This window comes from Balaenoptera acutorostrata, chromosome 8 (assembly GCF_949987535.1).
Source record: "Balaenoptera acutorostrata chromosome 8, mBalAcu1.1, whole genome shotgun sequence".
In the NCBI taxonomy this organism is placed as follows: Eukaryota; Metazoa; Chordata; class Mammalia; order Artiodactyla; family Balaenopteridae; genus Balaenoptera; species Balaenoptera acutorostrata.
Genome location: NC_080071.1, coordinates 76,354,991 through 76,372,060, shown reverse-complemented (window position 1 = coordinate 76,372,060; position 17,070 = coordinate 76,354,991). Strand labels below are relative to the sequence as shown.

The window sequence follows — 17,070 nt, the reverse complement described above, 5'->3', positions numbered from 1 at the left end:
GGGGCTATTTTTAGGCCCCCCGTCTCGGGTTGCCGAGGGAGCTGTGGAGGGAGGGGGCAGCAGAGGAGGGGACTTGGACTCCACTCTGCTCCTTCTCCCCCTCTAGGAGCCCCCATCGCCCGCCTTGGCTTAAGGGGGTCCCCGAGGACGTGTTCCAAGCCCCCTTCCCCGTGGTGTGCCCCACCCCCCAGCCACCCACTCATGGAGTCGGGTTACCCTTGGGCTCAATCCCATTTCCCTTCCTCCCTCCTCTCAGGCCCCTGATTCCCAGCCCCACGCGGCTGCGGGAGAGGGAGAGGAGGTCCTGGGTGAGACCTCTGAGAGGCAGATGGGCAGGCAGGCCCAAGTGGAGGTGAGCAGACCCTGGGGAAGAGGGACCAGTGGCCTCCCGCAGCCTCCAGGACAGCCGCGGTGAACAGTAAGACCTGGAGCAGGGAGTCAGGTGGACTGGCTCCCAGCTAGTCCTGCCCTTACTGGGTGACATCAAACCTCTCTCAACCTCCAAGTCCTCATTCGTAAAAAATGAGTAGTTGTATAGAGTTGCAACAGGCAGAGAAGAGTGGGAAGGATGTTCCAGGCAGAGGGAAGAGCGTGACCAAAATCAGAGCATGATGAAAGTAGATGACGTGTGCTAAGGATCAGAGGAGTTTGGGGACTTCCCTGGCGGTCCAGTGGTTAGGACTCAGCGGTTTCATTTCCGAGGGCGCGGGGTTCGAACCCTAGTCGGGGGACTAAGATCCCGCAAGCCCCACGGCGAAGCCAAAAAAAGAATCAGAGGAGTTTGGAGGGATTGAACCGCAGTGGGGTGAGGTGAGTGGAGGTGAGAGGTGGGGCCTGACAAGAGGACATTTGCTTGCTAAGGTCTCTATCCTGATGGCTGATGGGGGCCACTGCAGGGCGTTAAACAGTAGGAGAATGTGGTCAGAGGTGTGTTTTAGAAGGATCCCTCTAGTAGCCACAGTGTGGAGGGTGGATTCAAGATGGGAGACGTGGAAGGCAGTTAGACCCATGGTTCTCAAAATATGGCCTCTGTTAAAAATACAGATTTCCAGGCTCCACTCCCACAGGTGCAGGTTCAATATGGGGCGCTGGGAGGGCTCAGGAATTGGTACATCAGTAGCCCAGTGACTCTGATGCATCTAAGAGTTGTATCTTGAGAAACATCAAGATAGGACATTACTGCTTTTAAAAGTCTAAGTGAGACTTTTGTGATGAGACAGTCTGTATCTTGACTCTGGTGGTAGTCATATGAATCTACACATGCAATAAAATTGCACAGAACTAAATGCACGTGCGCACACACACACACACACACACACACTGAGTGCACAAATTGGTAAAACCTGAAGAAGGTGGGCTATATCAGTGGCAGTTTCCTGGTTGTGATATTGTACTATAGACGTTACCATTGGGGGAAAACAGATGAAAGATATACAGGATCTCTCTGTATTGGGTTTTTTAAAAAGTATTTATTTATTTTTTTATTTGGCTGCGCCAGGCCTTAGTTGCAGCATGTGGGATCTTTTAGTTGTAGCATACGAGCTCTTAGTTGCGTCATGTGGGATCTAGTTCCCTGACCAGGGATCAAACCTGGGCCCCCTGCATTGGGAGTGCGGAGCCTTAATCACTGGGCCACCAGGGAAGTCCCTCTGTATTGTTTCTAGTTCACATAACTGCATGTGAATCTACAATTATCACAAAAAGTTTAAAAAGATGTTTAGGTGAGAGAAGCAGGCCTGACCTTGAGCCCTGAGGGATGAAGCCTGGGAAAGGCAGGGGGCAGCCAAAGGAGGAGCCGGGAGTCATTAGATGGAGAAAGGTACTCTTATTCACTCCCCATGCCCCCCACCCCGTCTTTCTGGGAGGCCCAAGTCAAAGTGTGCTTGTGTCTGTGTGTGCATGGAGAGGGCAGAGAAGAAACAATTTAAATTCTGAATTATGCCTACAGGGACCAAGAGCCTTGAGGAATAAAACCTTTGGTTTTAGTTTACATACATTAAAGCTTACTCTTTGTGATGTGCAGTTCTCCTGGTTTTGACACATGCAGACAACTGTGCATCTGCTACCCCAGGACCGTACAGGACAGTCTCTTCACCCTAAAGATCGGCTGGAGCCTCCCCTTTGTAGTCAACCTCGCCCCCTCCCCAACCCAGGCAACCACTGATGCTGAATTGAATTCTTAAATGTAAATTGAATTCTAAAAAGTAAAAATGTGGGGGAAGACATTGTAAGCAGATGGAACACCAAGACCAAAGGATTTGGGGCTTCCCTGGTGGCGCAGTGGTTGAGAATCTGCCTGCCAATGCAGGGGACACGGGTTCGAGCCCTGGTCTGGGAAGATCCCACATGCCATGGAGCGACTAGGCCCGTGAGCCACAACTACTGAGCCTGCGCGTCTGGAGCCTGTGCTCCGCAACAAGAGAGGCCACGATAGTGAGAGGCCCGCGCACCGCGATGAAGAGTGGCCCCCGCTTGCCACAACTAGAGAAAGCCCTCGCACAGAAACGAAGACCCAACACAGCCATAAATAAATTAATTAATTAAAAAAAAAAAGACCAAAGGATTCAAGACTGTTTTTAAAAACCAATAATCCAAAACTTCCTACCACTGTGCCTCAACAATTTGCATGGAAAACGGTAGGTGGTCTGCAAATAAATGTTGGCTGGTTGGCTGGTTGGTTGAATAAATGAACGGTATGGTCTTGATCAAGTCACCTAACATCTCTAAGCCTCAGCTTCCTCATCTATAAATTGGGGGTAGCCCAACTCAGGGTTTACTCATTCATTCAACAAACATTTTTGAGTTCCTACTGTGTGCCTGGCGCTGTGCTAGTCACTAGGGAAATAGCAGCAAACAAAACAGACGAGGGTTCCTGCCCCCATGTTGCTTATATTCGAGGAAGGAGACAACTATAAAGAAATAAAGAAATGATAGAGATCATTAGAAGAAGATGAGTATTGTGGGAAAATGGAGCAGGATAAGGGAGATGGGAGTGTAGTGGGGGGATTGCACTTTCAAACAGGGTGATGGTGGGAATTGGCCTCGCTAGGAGCAGTTGAGCCAATCTTGAAGGGGTAGGGAGGCAAACGGGGTAGAAGTCTGGGCAGGACTGCTTCAGACAGAGGTGGGATATGCCCTGTGGGCTCCAGAAGAGCCAGGAGGCCAGCGGGGCTAGAAGGAGTGAGGGGGGAGACTGGAGGGACAAGAGGTTGGACAAGCAGCAGGGGCCAGGTAACCTAGACTCTTGTAGGCCATGGATTTTTTCTTTTTTTTTAAATAAATTTATTTATTTATTTATGGCTGCATTGGGTCTTCGTTGCTGCACGCAGGCTTTCTTTTTAGTTGCAACGAGCAGGGGCTACTCTTCCTTGCGGTGCGCAGGCCTCTCATTAAGGTGGCTTCTCGTGGCACACGGGCTTCAGTAGTTGTGGCTCGCGGGCTCAGTAGTTGTGGCTCACGGGCTCAGTTGCTCTGCGGCATGTGGGATCTTCCCGGAGTAGGGCTCGAACCCATGTCCCCTGCATTGGCAGGCAGAGTCTTAACCACTGTGCCACCAGGGAAGCCTGGCCATGGCTTTTTTATTCCTAGTGAAAACAGAAGTCATCTCAGAGGATTTTGTGAGCCAAGGAATTACATGATCTGACGTAGGTTGTTGTGATGGCTTTAAATTAGTATATTAAATATTAAAATGAATATTAACTATTTAAAAGGGCCTGGCACAGAGCCTGGAACATGGATTGTGCCTCTTCGGTTTGAATGTCCATTATGGGGGCATTCACTGAAGTGTGGGCAGGAGTGTGTGGGCCTGGGTAGGGAGGGTACAGGCCCTTGCAAGTCGCGGACGCCCTCTCCTGGAGGAGCCTGCACTAGCTGTGACACTGGAAGCCCTCAGGCCCTAACCAGGGCCCTCACCCAGAGCAGCTGGCTGCAAGGCGCTCATCTGTCCCTCAGAATGGCCCCACAGTGCCCTGCGGCCTGGCACCGGGCTGGTGTGTACTGCCAGTCTGCCCTGCCTTGCAGTCACAAGTCTGTGGTGTCATGGAAAGAAATCTGCGCTCTGGAGGCCAAGGAGCAGGGGCCCCGGTACTCCTCTGCCATTGATACGCTGTGTGACCTTGACAGCTCACTCCACCTCTCTGGGCCATGGGGAGTTTCCTCCAAGTCATAATGATGCACCATGTGCTTGGCACATGGTAAAAGCTCACTGTTTGTTGAATCAGTGAATGAAGTGGGGACCATCAGCCTTTCTGATAAATATTTAATTTAGAGAAAAGTAAATAAAAGGGCCCAGTGGGTATTCACTCAACAAGTAGTTAAATATTTGATGGGCACCTTCTGTGGACCAAGCCCTTTTCCGGGCACCAGGAATGTAGTAGTGAATAAAATGAATGAAAACCTTGCCCTTGGGTAGCTGACATTTTAGGTGTCGAATTAAAGGTCTATGATATATTTGCATATGTGTCCTGGTCAGGCTTGTGGTCAGAGGAGGAATGAGGGAGGCGGTGAATGGGTGGAATGATTTGTCTCCAGGGAGAGGGGTGGCAGGGTAGCCAGAGTGGACAGACAGGGTAGGAAAGTACCCACTGAGACCTCAGTTCTTGGCTTAGGGACCTATTTGCCTCCACAATCCTTCCCACTCCACCTCCTCAAGTGGGGCCTGAGTTGGTCTGGAACTAGTCCCACCGGTCCAGTGCGAAGCTGGTTAGCCCTTTCTGAGCCCTCTCATTTCCCAGTATTTAGAGTCTTTTTTTTTTTTTTTTTAATCTCTGAGTAGGGTGATTTTGGTTTTCTTTTAATAAATTTTGTATTTCCTAGATTTTCTAAGAAGAGTTTGCAATATTCTGATTACAGATTTTAAAATAATCATGCTGGTATTGCATTTGTATTTGCTTTTCTCATGGAGTTTCACATTTTTTTAACAACACAAGTAACAACTGGGTTCTGTTCCATAAGAACTGTATTAAGTATTTGACTCTGAGCTGCTAGAGGGCAGGGTGTATTTTATTTAGCTTAACTTTCCTCCACAGTACTTTAGAAAACAGTCTATATGCTCAAAAAATACTGAATCAAACACATATTAAGACCTCATCTGTTACCTTCTATTTATACGGTTGTACTCTACAATTAAACAAACATCATGCAGCATTAAACCTTTTGTTGTTTGTATTCAAAAGTAAAAATAAAATACTTCCAAATGCACGATTTATGGTTTAGTCACACACCCCACTGTCTTCTGGTTAGGTTCAGGAGGGCAGAAGGTCCAGAGGTGCTGTGGGTAGGGTACAGAGGAGCAGAAGACAGGACCGAGGTCTCAACCCCCCCTCATGTGCTCCCACTAGAACACCACTACTTTGACCTTCTAACTCCCTTCCCCCTCCCCCATGACTCATGGCTGAAGGAGGTAAAACCCAGCAATGCCAAGGGTGAATTAACACCTGGTGGTTGCAGAGTCTTGAAGGAGAAGATGCCAGTGTCCCAAGGAGCAGGGAGAGGTTTTGCCATGGAGGTGATGGGGTGTATGTGTGGGCGCGGAGTGAGGGCACACTGAAGGTCTGGGTGTATGTGTATGACCACATGAGACCCAGATCTTTTTTGGTTTATTTTTGTCCATTCTCTGGGAGCCCCACATCCATTTCCTCTGCCCTAGATTCCTGGGTCACTGCTCAGCTCCTAAGGAGAAAGACAAAGCAGAGGGCTTAGAATCTCCAGAATCTCCAGTCCCAGGAAGGCTCTGCTCAGAGAATGCTTTCCCCTGGGCCTCCCTCTTCTCTGAGGACAGGTGGATAGCCGTCACAGGGGCAGATGTGTGCTGAGAAGGAAGGAGTTTCTGACCTTCAGAGCTGTCCCAGCTAGAAGGGGCTACCGAGGAGGCACTGTGTTCTCGGACCCAGAGACATTCAAGCAGAGCCTGAGGACTGCTCATCAAGGTGTGGGACAAGGCCGGGGAAGGGATTTCCACATTGTGGAGGTCATTGCTTGGGGGACTCTGAGGTCCGGATCTGAGAGTCTAAAAGTCCTACACTCCCTCCTTCTTAGTGACCAGTCTGCACATAAGCTTTTTTTTTTTTTTTTTAAGGATTTAATTTTATTTATTTTTGGCTGTGTTGGGTCTTCGTTGCTGCGCGCGGGCTTTCTCTAGATGTGGCGAGCCGGGGCTACTCTTCTTTGTGGTGCGTGGGCTTCTCCGTGCAGTGACTTCTCTTGTTGCAGAGCACAGGCTCTAGGCACACGGGCTTCAGCAGTTGTGGCTCACGGGCTTAGTTGCTCTGCAGCATGTGGGATCTTTCTGGACCAGGGATCGAACCGGTGTCCTCTGCATTGGCAGGCAAATTCTTATCCACTGCGCCACCAGCGAAGTCCCTGCACCTAAGCCTTTTATGGGAAGGTAGGGATGACTCTAAGACCTTCTCTGACCTCTGTGTCCCTTTATCCTTTGTGGGGTAGGTGAGCGCATGGAACTCATTCAGGGGAAAGAAGAAAGAGGCGAGAGTCTCCGGAGATTACTCACAGATACACACACACCACCACTTATCCACTCGGGCCCACTTCACCCAGGTGTTTCTCTCACAGAGAGACTAGCTCTGATTCCAGCGCCCCCAACAAGCTCGAGGTTAAGAAGCCTGTCACCCATCCCTCCTCCTTGATCCCAATGTGAAGACACAGAAAGCGCTACTTCTAATTTCATTTGGGGTTCCACCACCAGTTGATTGGGGGCATTCTGGGGCCTGCAGGTTCACTCCGTTGGAGAATTTGGGGGAAAGAAAGGGACCTTAGTCACCAGTGGCAGAGGGTGTGGACATGGGGTGTAGCCCCAGATGCTCCCAGGGCAAGGTGAAGGATAGCATACGTCGAAGAAGGGGTCCTTCCTGGAGGGAGGGACCACACAAGCTAGAGGGGGAGCCTGGCAACTCGTGAGCCAAGGCCACATCCAAGGAGGGGGAGAAAGTGACACCAGAAAGGCTTTGGAAGCTTCTGGAAAAAGCCAGTTAGGAATGGCACACTAGGGACTTTAAGAGTAAAACCGCATTAGAGTTGTTTCACCTACAGACTGTCCGAATTTATCATGTTTGTGATCTCTACCCTCTCCCCACCTCTGAAGTGTAATCCCTTAAATCTGAGGAGTGGCTGGAAGGCTGAGACCTGTGTGGATCCATCAAGCTTCCTAAATCTCTGATCCACCTGGAATTTATTTTTTGGAAGGAGTGAAAAGACAGCCAGCTTTCACTCCTGCTCTTGCCCATGGCTACCCAAATGCCCCCACGCCCTATATTGAGTAATTAAGGTTTCCCCACAGAAACCTTTAACGTACCTGTGTTAATGTTTCATTCCATGATTTCCTTTTTTTTTAAATATGTCTTACCTTCCCCTCCCATCTTCCCAAATTCTCCCTAAATTTCCCTTTGGTATTTTAATTGAGATTGTATTGCATTGAAATTATAAATTAACAGAGGATGACTTGACATCACATCTTTAGACTATTGAGTTTTCTTCTCCAAGAACAAGATAGAGCTTTCTATTTTTCTTAACATTGTTATTTTTCCTGAATCTGGCTTTGAGCTTAAAAGATGCAGGTTTAGTGGGAAGAAAGTGTAAGCTTCTTTAGGGAAGGGACTGAGGGAGCCCTACTTCAGAGCCAGTCTGTGGGGTCAGTCCTGGAACTGGGGCCTAACGAGAGGTATCTGTGATTCCCCAACCAAAGCCCCCTGCCCAGCCCCCTCCCCCATATGCCACACACATACAGCAAGGCTGGGAGGCTCTGGGGACAGAAGGGGTGACAGGCCCTGGGGGACAGTCTAGCTGGGCAGGAAGGCAGCACACAGTCCATCTCAAGAGGTGGTGCGACAGGGCCCTGGGGTTCCCCAGAGGAGACCTGGCAGTCAAGACAGCAGGGGCCATGCTAGGCTTGTGCTTATCTTTTTATTGTTTCTGTCCAGAGCCTCTGCAGCAAGGGAGGGGCAGGCACAGGGAAGTGGGCACCCCGGCCACCTGCCTGAGACCGCTCTCTGCCTCTCTCCTCTCTTCTCTCTAGCATCTCGCCCACCCTCTCTCCTTCTGAATCTCCTGCTCCCACATCTGGCACCTTCGGGGGTTCCCTCTTGCAGCCCCTGCTTTCTAAGCCCACCCTGGGAAAGTAATGGACCATGGGGTCAGTTTCAAGCCCCACAGTCTCCACAGAGGGCTATGTCCCTAGTTACCTGCCTGGCTTGCTGAGGATGCTGCCCTTTCTGACTCAGGCTGGGGAGAGGGGGTGGGGGAGGTCCATGGGGCTTGAGCCTGACCCTGCGGGGTCCCTGCACCCTGCTCTGGAGTCCTCTCCAAAGCCAGGGGCTAGAGCCTGAGGTCACGGATGTGGGAGGGGCAGGGCCTTGCTGTGCCTTGGCTCCACCCCGGCTCTGCCCAGCACACTACAAGGGCAGCCAAGGGCCAGGCTCACTCACTTCCAACATCCACACCTCACACAGCAGGGGGCTCCCTGTGCCTGGGAGGGTTCAGCCACGTCCCCTGTGGGGACCATGAGGGGTGGTCGGTGAGCAGGGGTCAGAGGCCGTGAGGGGAGCACTGTGGCTGGGTGCGGTGTCCTGGGATAGAAGGAGGCTGGCTTTAGGAGGCAGTGAGGACAGGGGTGAGGACGGTCTCTGATGGCAGAGGGGTCTCTGGCTTTAGAGCACCTCGTGTTGCTGCTGTGTGGCCTCACTGACGACCTGGAGAGGAAGAGAAACCCAGTCTAACCCAGTGCTGGCCAGAGAATGGAGACATGGCCCCGGGCCACCTCCACCCCAGCACAGCAGGATCCCCTCTGCCCCCAGGCAGGAGCCTGAACCAGCACAGCTGGTGGAAAGCACCTGGCTGACAGCCCCCCGGACACACCCCAGAGGCCCCCGTCAAGGGTAAGGGGACCAGGCAGGCCACTCACCTCCCCGTCCCGGGTCTCGATGGTCTTGATCATCACTGTCTTCTTGGTATGGACCTCAGAACCCCTTTGCTCAGGGCTTGTTTCTATAACAGATCCATCCACATACTCAGACTGACCAAGGCCACACCTGGGCTCTTCCTGTGGCTGGGAGTCCTTCCCTGGTCCCACCGGGCAGAGCCCGGAAGACGCCCACCCCCTCAAGATGGGCCTGTTACTTTTTCAGCAAAATGTCCTCACCTGTCCTTAAGCCCAGCACCCAACAGGTGGCTCTGCAGACCCAGGGACCTGTCCCAGGGCTGGGATAAGATCAGGAGCCAACAGATGTGCTCCAGGTGCCGGTGGGTTCAGGACGGCAGGGGATCCCCGAGGCCCAGGCCGCCCAGCATTCCCACCCCCCCCACACACACACACCTCCTCGCTCCCTCTACACCCCTGGCTGCAGGAGAGCCCTGCATGAATTTGTACCCTGACAGGACCCCAAAGCCCAGAACCAAGATACTCTTTTGGAGGACCTCATGGTACCCAGCCCCCTTAAGACTCCAGATGAGCAGTTTGATGTCTTAATGAAAGAGAAATGGAGAGGAGTCAGTCACTGATTCATTGTGCCCTTGGCCAGTCACTTGTCCCTCTGTGCCTCAGTTTCCCCACTATTAAATGGTAACAATGGTACTTTCCCTATAATGGCCCAGAACTATTGGCTTGTAAAAGCATTAAGCGATTTTAAATGCAAGGCTCACACCTGGTGTCTGGATAAACTACTAACTGAAAAGAGACGTTCTGAGTTTTATAGGAAGGGTCAAATTTAGGTCCTTGGTATTATGAGTTTGGTGTTGGTGAATCTCCTTAGCAGGCAACCAGCCTGTGATGAACATTGTAACTCAGTGGAGCACAGCGTGTATTTTTTCCTGATGAAAATGAACATCGAATATATAAAAGGTTTGATCTAGGAAAGGCGAAGCTGCCAAGGACTCCATCTTGCTTTCCTAATGTATCATTATAGCATGTTTTTCTGCTCTCCGGGGTTTGGAAACCACTCTATCTGCATATTACTAACATCAGAATGGCAGAATGCCCTAGGAGTTCGTTCTTTTAATTGTTTGGCTTTGCTAAGGTTTGGCTTCATTTTTTAAAACATGCACCCAACACCTTGCTCCAGCAAACTGGAGGTGTTCAACAAGCAGCTGGGGGGGGTGCGGGGGGGAGTGCTTGGCAACTTGCCAAACGGACAATGAGTGGTGGGTGCCTTGTAGTCCAGGATATATGGTTCTAGATGCTCCTGCTGCCTGGTCTCCAAGGACACCCCTGGTACCTTGGAGTTTGGCCATATTAGGAAACAGAAACTACTGGCCATTCAACACTCCCAGAAGGTGCAGGGAACATGGTCATGCAATACAATACCATGAAATAAAATAAAATTAAAAGCTCCCTCTGATAGAAGGCGCCTCTATCTAAACTCCCCCGTCCTCCTGTAGCAGCCCCCTTTCTCTTCCCCAGACCCCAACCCTGTCCCTACGGTTCTATCCTCCCCTCCTGGCTGGCCTTGGGCAGTGCCCACGCTGGACTCCTATCCCCTGCCACCCCAGCCTCCACTTGCCAACATGCACTCACCTCGGAAGTTGAGGGCAGAGAAGGTCTGGATAGGGAGGTTGATCCTGAAAGGGGAGAGACCAAGCCCCCAAAGGGTTAGGACCCTCCATCTCTCTCTGTGACCACCCCTCAAAGCTTGCCCTGGTCCTCTGTAAACACCATCCTCAGCTGTCCCAGTCCCACTGACTTCAACACTGCTCGGGGCATGGGGCCAAAGGCCAACTCCAGCTGTCCCAGGAACTTTCCCTTCTGGAAGGATCACCCATTCCATCTCTGACCTGCTGGTGTGACACCAGAACCCCCGACACCACTGCACCCTCCATTGCACCAGGATTTCCTTCTTGCCCTTGGCACTGCAGGGTGTATCAACGGCAGCTGTGGGTGACATCCACTGTGTGTGCCCACCCTCCAGTCAGGCTGGGAACCTCTGGCCCATTCACTTGAGGGCAAGTTCCAGGAGCTGCCACCGCCATTTATGCCTAGTGCTGGGAAAATGCAATGCCACTTAAGGGGTCATTATATGCAGATGTTATTCTACAATATCTGAAATCTTTCTTTGTATAAATCTGTATCTAAATATGTCTGCCGATTTTTTTAAACTTCAGATTTTATCATTTTTGTGAGTATCAATGGGCATCATTTTGTTGAGTAATTGACCTGTTATTAATTGATGATAAATTTACATAGTGAAGGGGCTTCCCTGCTGGCACAGTGGTTAAGAATACGCCTGCCAATGCAAGGGACACGGGTTCGAGCCCTGGTCTGGGAAGATCCCACATGCCATGGAGCAACTAAGCCCGTGTGCCACAACTACTGAGCCTGCGTGCCACAACTACTGAGCCTACGTGCCACAACTACTGAAGCCCATGCGCCTACAGCCTGTGTTCCACAACAAGAGAAGCCACCGCAATGAGAAGCCCACGCACCACAATGAAGAGTAACCCCCGCTCGCCGCAACTAGAGAAAGCCCACGTGCAGCAATGAAGAACCAACGCAGCCAAAAATAAATAAAATAAATAAATAAAATAAATTTATATAAAAAAAGTCTACATAGTGAAATGCATAGATTTTTAGTGTTCAATCCAGTGAGTTTTGATCAGTGTCTACAACCATGTAACCACCAGTTGAAATCAAGATATAGAACATTTCCATCAATCAAGAAGGTTCCCTCATGTCCCTTTCTGCTTGTATGTTGTTTTCTGTGTCTAGAGGTGATTTGCTCTGAGCGTATCATTGTGTCTTTTCCTATGAGCATATGTGTGTGTATACATGTGCATGTGCATATGTGTGCACCCTCTGAGCACGAGTCTCTGCACCTTCTCTCTTAGCCTATCGTGTCCAAGCCCCTCTGTCTCTGTTTGTCTCTATCTGCCCCCTCCCTTTCCTTCCTCATCATTCCCCGCTCTGTTTCCATCTTTCTCTTGACTGGCAGTAATGTTTTATTACTGGTTGCTGAATATGGTTTTATGCTGCTGGTTCTTAATTCTGAAGATGGATGTGGGAATACTTATACTTCTCTTTTTATAAAAGCTATTAATTAAATCACTTTTTACCCAGGTGGCCTTGGTTAATTCTCTGCAATTAGCAGAGTGGTGGACTCATATAATATTGTTTCCAGATCTTGTGAAGGTGATCCTGAGCCCTGCTTCAGGGCAGGAATGGGCCCCCAGCACCCCCCAGGAGCCCACGGCCAGCCCCTGCCTTGCCCCTCACCGGCTCTCCTCGCCCTCCAGCAGCTTCCGGTAGGTGGCAATTTCCACGTCCAAGGCCATCTTGACATTGAGCAGGTCCTGGTACTCGCGCAGGTGGCGGGCCATCTCATCCTTGAGGTGTCGGATCTCCTCCTCCAGGCGTGTGATGTTGTCCTGGTAGCCGCTGGCCTCACTAGCAAAGCGGTCCTCCAGCTCCCGCATCTGCCTCATCAGCGAGTCGTTCTGCAGGGGAGGGGCGCCCGGGTCAAGGACAGGCTGCGGTGGTGGTGGTGGGGGGGACACTCGGGGCCCAGGATGGAGAGAGGCACAGCCTCGGGGCTGGGAGACAACCCCAGATGGCCAAGTCTAGGGCTTGTCAAACTCTTCTGAGCCAGGAAACTCTGAACTCAAATGAAGTCTCATGTGGAAACTCAGGGAACAGAACTGATACAAGGGAGCATGACTGTTCGGCCTCCTCGCCTCCATGCAGGAGTCCCATGATTCCTGAGAGCCCCATTGGGAATCCACCTATCTTTTTTTATCCCTGTGGTAGATTTGAGCAGACAGAGACTCTATGATGGGCCCGAGGTCACAGAGTGTGAGCTGCAGACAGGAAGGGCTAGACCAGGCAAGGTGGGCAGGGACTCACAGTGCCCTTGAGGGCATCGATCTCGCAAGTGTAGGACTGGATCTGGTGGCGGTACTCCATCATCTCCTGTTTAGCCTGGCGCAGCGCATCATTGTTCTTGTTGGCTGCCTGGGTCAGGTCAGACACCTAAGGGCAAAGAGAGGGGCCCTGAGATGACCAGGTCACAGGTAGGGGTGGGCAAGGGAACATGGAGACCCCAGGATCACCCTCCTCCCCAAAGATGGAGCGAGCCATAGGAAGTACCTCCAAACCGGGATTGAGGGGGACAGAGGGGACAGAGTCCCACCTTTGACTTGTACCACTCCTCGGCTTCTGAGATGTTCTTAGCCGCGATGGTCTCATACTGAGCCCGGATGTCCCTGAGGGCGGCCGTGAGGTCTGGCTTGGACATGTCCATCTCCACCTGGACCTGCTGTTCCTGAAGCTGGGCTTGCAGCTCACGTATCTCCTGCAGGGTACAGCTGGGCTTCAGTCCCCGACCAGGCCCCACACGTATCCTCACACCCCCATTCCCGGAGCCCAGCACCACCACCCCCCTTCCAGCTGCTTTCACAAGGGCATACCTCTTCATGCACTTTCTTAAGGAACGCAATTTCCTCGTTGAGAGATTCGATCCTGCGCTCCAGGTCAATTCGAGCTAGAGTGGCTGCATCCACATCCTGGTAAAGGTCAAGTGACAGGGAGAGGGTCACTGATCACCCGGTCAGGGCAGAGGGAGACCAAGGGCGACACAGAGGGGACAGAAGGGGTAAGGCTGCTGGGGGACCAAAGAGGGCTCACCGCTCGGAAGGCAGCCAAATTGTTCTCCGCTTCTTCTTTCAGCTGAATTTCCTCTTGCATCCTGGCAGAGACAGGCAGAAGGACAGACAGTTGGTGGGGATAAAACTGGCAGTGGAGAAGACTGACTGGGGGCTGCCCAGGGAGTGGGCTCAGGACAGAGAGAGGAGGCCTGGCTGCTGGATAGAGACAGGAGGCCCCGCCCACACAGGGAGGGAACAGGAAGTGGCCCAATCTCCGCCCTGGAGCCACACCCTGGAAGTCTATGTCCCCACCAGATTGTGACTTCCCTGGGATTAAGAACCATGTCTATTTTTTGTTTGTTTTTAATATTTATTTATTTATTTAATTTTAGCTGCGTTGGGTCTTCGTTGCTTCACATGGGCTTTCTCTAGTTGCGGTGAGCGGGGGCTACCCTTCGTTGTGGTGCACGGGCCTCTCATTGAGGTGGCCGCTTCTCCTGTTGCAGGTTTCAGTAGTTGTGGCTTGCGGGCTTTAGAGCACAGGCTCAGTAGTTGTGGCGCACAGGCCCAGTTGCTCCGCGGCATGTGGGATCTTCCCGGACCAGGGCTCGAACCCCTGTCCCCTGCACTGGCAGGTGGACTCCCAACCACTGCGCCACCAGGGAGGTCCAAGAACCATGTCTATTTTATCCACCTCTGCGTTCCCAGGCCCCAGCCCCAGCCTGGCCCACGCAGGTGCTCATTTAACATTTGTGACCTGGCTAGTGGGCCAGTGACTCGGCTCACTACACCTGCTGCCTGTACGTACTGGGAGCCTGGTGGAGCCCACCATCTGGTCCTCCAAGCTTTCTGAGGGCTGCGGCCCCCACCCACTCTCCGCTTTCCTCTAGCTTATCGGTCCCCCCTGGAAAGCTTCAGCCGGGCCCAGGGGCCAAGATCCCCTCTCTACCCCCATCCGCAGGGCCTCATCACAGATGAGCTGAGAGCTACTGCTGGCCCCAGATTTCCTTGTCTCCTACCAACCTCCCCTCTCCCTCTGACTGCACATGGGCCTCCTTTCTCCATCCATGTGCCTGCCCAACCCCCAGCAACTTAAGATGCTTTTTTAAGAAGCACCTGGTCTCCCAAGGTCTCCCGTTTCCACCCCATGATGTCCCCAAGAAAATTCCTCGTTTGCAGACTGCGGGCACAGGGGAGAGACCTGGCGTCCCTCTCCCCTCCTGGGGGGACACAGGTAGACGACCCTCTCCCTGGGTACGACAGGGTGCTGACAGCTGGACCCAGCCCCAGGCCTAGCCTCCCGCGCCCAGCCCATGGAGAGGGGGGTTCTGGGAGCGCTGGGTCCTCACTTGGCCTTGAGCCGCTGCAGGTCGTCCAGCAGGTTGTCCCGCTCGACGTCGACGCGGGCGCGCTGGTTGGTGAGCACCTCCACCTGGCGCCGCAGCTCGCGCAGCTCCTCCTCGTAGATCTCGGCCACCCGCGTCGGCTCCCGGCCCTTGAGCCGGTTCACCTCGGCAGCGAGCGCCGCGTTCTGCTGCTCCAGGAAGCGCACCTTCTCTATGTAGTTGGCGAAGCGATCGTTGAGCTCCTGAAGCTCCACCTTCTCGTTGGTGCGCGTGGTAAGGAACTCCTGGTTCACGGCGTCGGCCAGCGAGAAGTCTAGCAGCTCGCCCGCGCCGTAGGAGGAGGGCGCGCGGGTTGACCCCAGCCGGCTGGCCCGCAGCGACCCCAGGCCCCCGGCCCCGCCCGACGTGCGCGACACCTGGTACACGCGGGATGTCACCGAGCTCGAGGAGCCCTTGGTGCCGAAGCCCGCACGCGGGAACACCGGCGAGCTCAGCGGGGAGCCGAGCGGGAAGCCCGGGGCCCCGCCGAAGGTGCGGCGGTAGGAGGACACGCGCTGGCTGGACGAGTAGGCCTGGCTCATGGTGGCGGCGAGGGCGAGGCTGGGCGGCGCGGCGCGGAGGAGGAAGCGGCGGGCGGCCGGCCGGAGAGTGGCTGCGGCGAGGGGAGACAGGGCCCCAGGCCGTCGGCACTATTTGTATGCGTCCTGACATCAGCCCCCGCCGCCCCTCCCCTGACAGCTGCAGGATCCCGCTGTCCTGCCAGGAAAGGGCGGCCTCTGGCGTGGGGGCAGGGAGGCCAGCTCCCCCGCAAGAAGCCTGAGCCCCTCAGCCGGCGGGTGCGGGGGCCCCTGAGGGGCGTGGGAGAGGCTGGTGGACCTAGGGGGGCAGAAGATGGGCAGGCCTGCCGATCGCCTCACCAGGGCTCAAGCATGTCTGGAGCCCCCAGGTAGGCCCGCCTGCCTGCGGGCAGGGGAGAGAGCAGGGGAGAGGCTTCCATGTAGTTTGAGGGGCTCCTTTTTGCTGCAAGCAGATACTTTGGATCATTTCCTGAAGGGACAAGGCCTATTTCCAAGAAAGGCTCCAAATCACCTTTTTTTCTAAAGAGTCTCTGAAAGTGATGAACATTTAGGAGGGCTCAGGCAAAGACCAGGAGCCCACTAGCCAGGCCTAGAGGGGGAGGGTCTCTAGACAGGCAGGGAGGATGGTGGGGGGACCAGCCCGGGGCACTCAGCCATCCCCGCCAGAGCCCGCCTGCTCAGGTGTGTCCACTAGCCCCTGGGTTCCAGCTCCCAGCCTCAGTTTCTCTCTGAACTAGTGAAGGCCCTTTTCCTCCCCCCTGTGGGTGAGGGCAGGGCCTCAAGTTTATAAACAACAGGGTGATTTCCAGAAAGGGTCTGGTAGGCTCTCAGTTTCCAATTATAACAATTATAACATAACTGCACACTCTCAACCCTGCACCACCAGCTTCGCCTGCCTTCTGCCCCCCTTGAGCCCTCCCCCACCCCCTCTCTGATTCATACCCCTCCTCACACCACCCACGCCCACACACACCAGGGGTTTGTGTTTTGTCAGGAGCCTCATGTCAACCCAGCCATCTCCCTGGCAGCAACAGCTGCCAACCCCGAATACCAGAGCTGGTATTTATAGAGGAGAATGCATCAGTCCGGGAAACAAGCGCACAGGAGAGGAGCTCTGGGGGGTGGGGGCCGAGTACTTGAGGAGACAAGGGTGTCAGATAGTGGAGGAAGGCTTGGGGTGATGAGCCCCAATCACTTCCCACCCCCATAATGCTCCAAGCCCCCAGCAGGAATGGAGCCCTGCAGAGGGCTTGTCCATCCCTTCACAGGCCTCCTCCTTAGTACAAGGCACTGGCTGACCCCTAAGGACATCCCTACTTCTCCATGAATGCTGGCTGTCTCTCTGTACCTTCACCTGGCACTCTACAGGCCTCTCTCAGGCCTGACCCTTTTGGAAGGCAAAGCTTGGAAATAGAGGACTGGTCTTACCCTAGCTCTGCCATTACCAGCAGATGTAATTACAAGCAGGCAGGTCCTTCACTTCTCTGTGTCCTCAACTATAAAGTGGGAGTGGTCAGCCTGGCTGTGTCTACCGTCTAGGGCTTTGAAGGGGCTCAGGTAACAAT

The 17,070-nt window shown here is 53.4% G+C and overlaps 1 protein-coding gene across 1 annotated transcript; it reads right to left on the bottom strand.

The window, feature by feature from the left end:
- Positions 1-7,898: 7,898 nt before the first annotated feature.
- On the bottom strand, positions 7,899-15,605 carry DES (desmin). Its single transcript, XM_007187981.3, has 9 exons — positions 14,931-15,605; positions 13,622-13,682; positions 13,405-13,500; positions 13,128-13,289; positions 12,842-12,967; positions 12,215-12,435; positions 10,523-10,566; positions 8,915-8,997; positions 7,899-8,702 (listed from the first exon to the last, which is right to left on the bottom strand). The coding sequence occupies exons 1-9, from the start codon at positions 15,506-15,508 to the stop codon at positions 8,661-8,663; spliced, it is 1,413 nt and encodes a 470-aa protein (XP_007188043.2). The 5' UTR covers positions 15,509-15,605; the 3' UTR covers positions 7,899-8,660.
- Between the last annotated feature and the right edge of the window lie 1,465 nt (positions 15,606-17,070).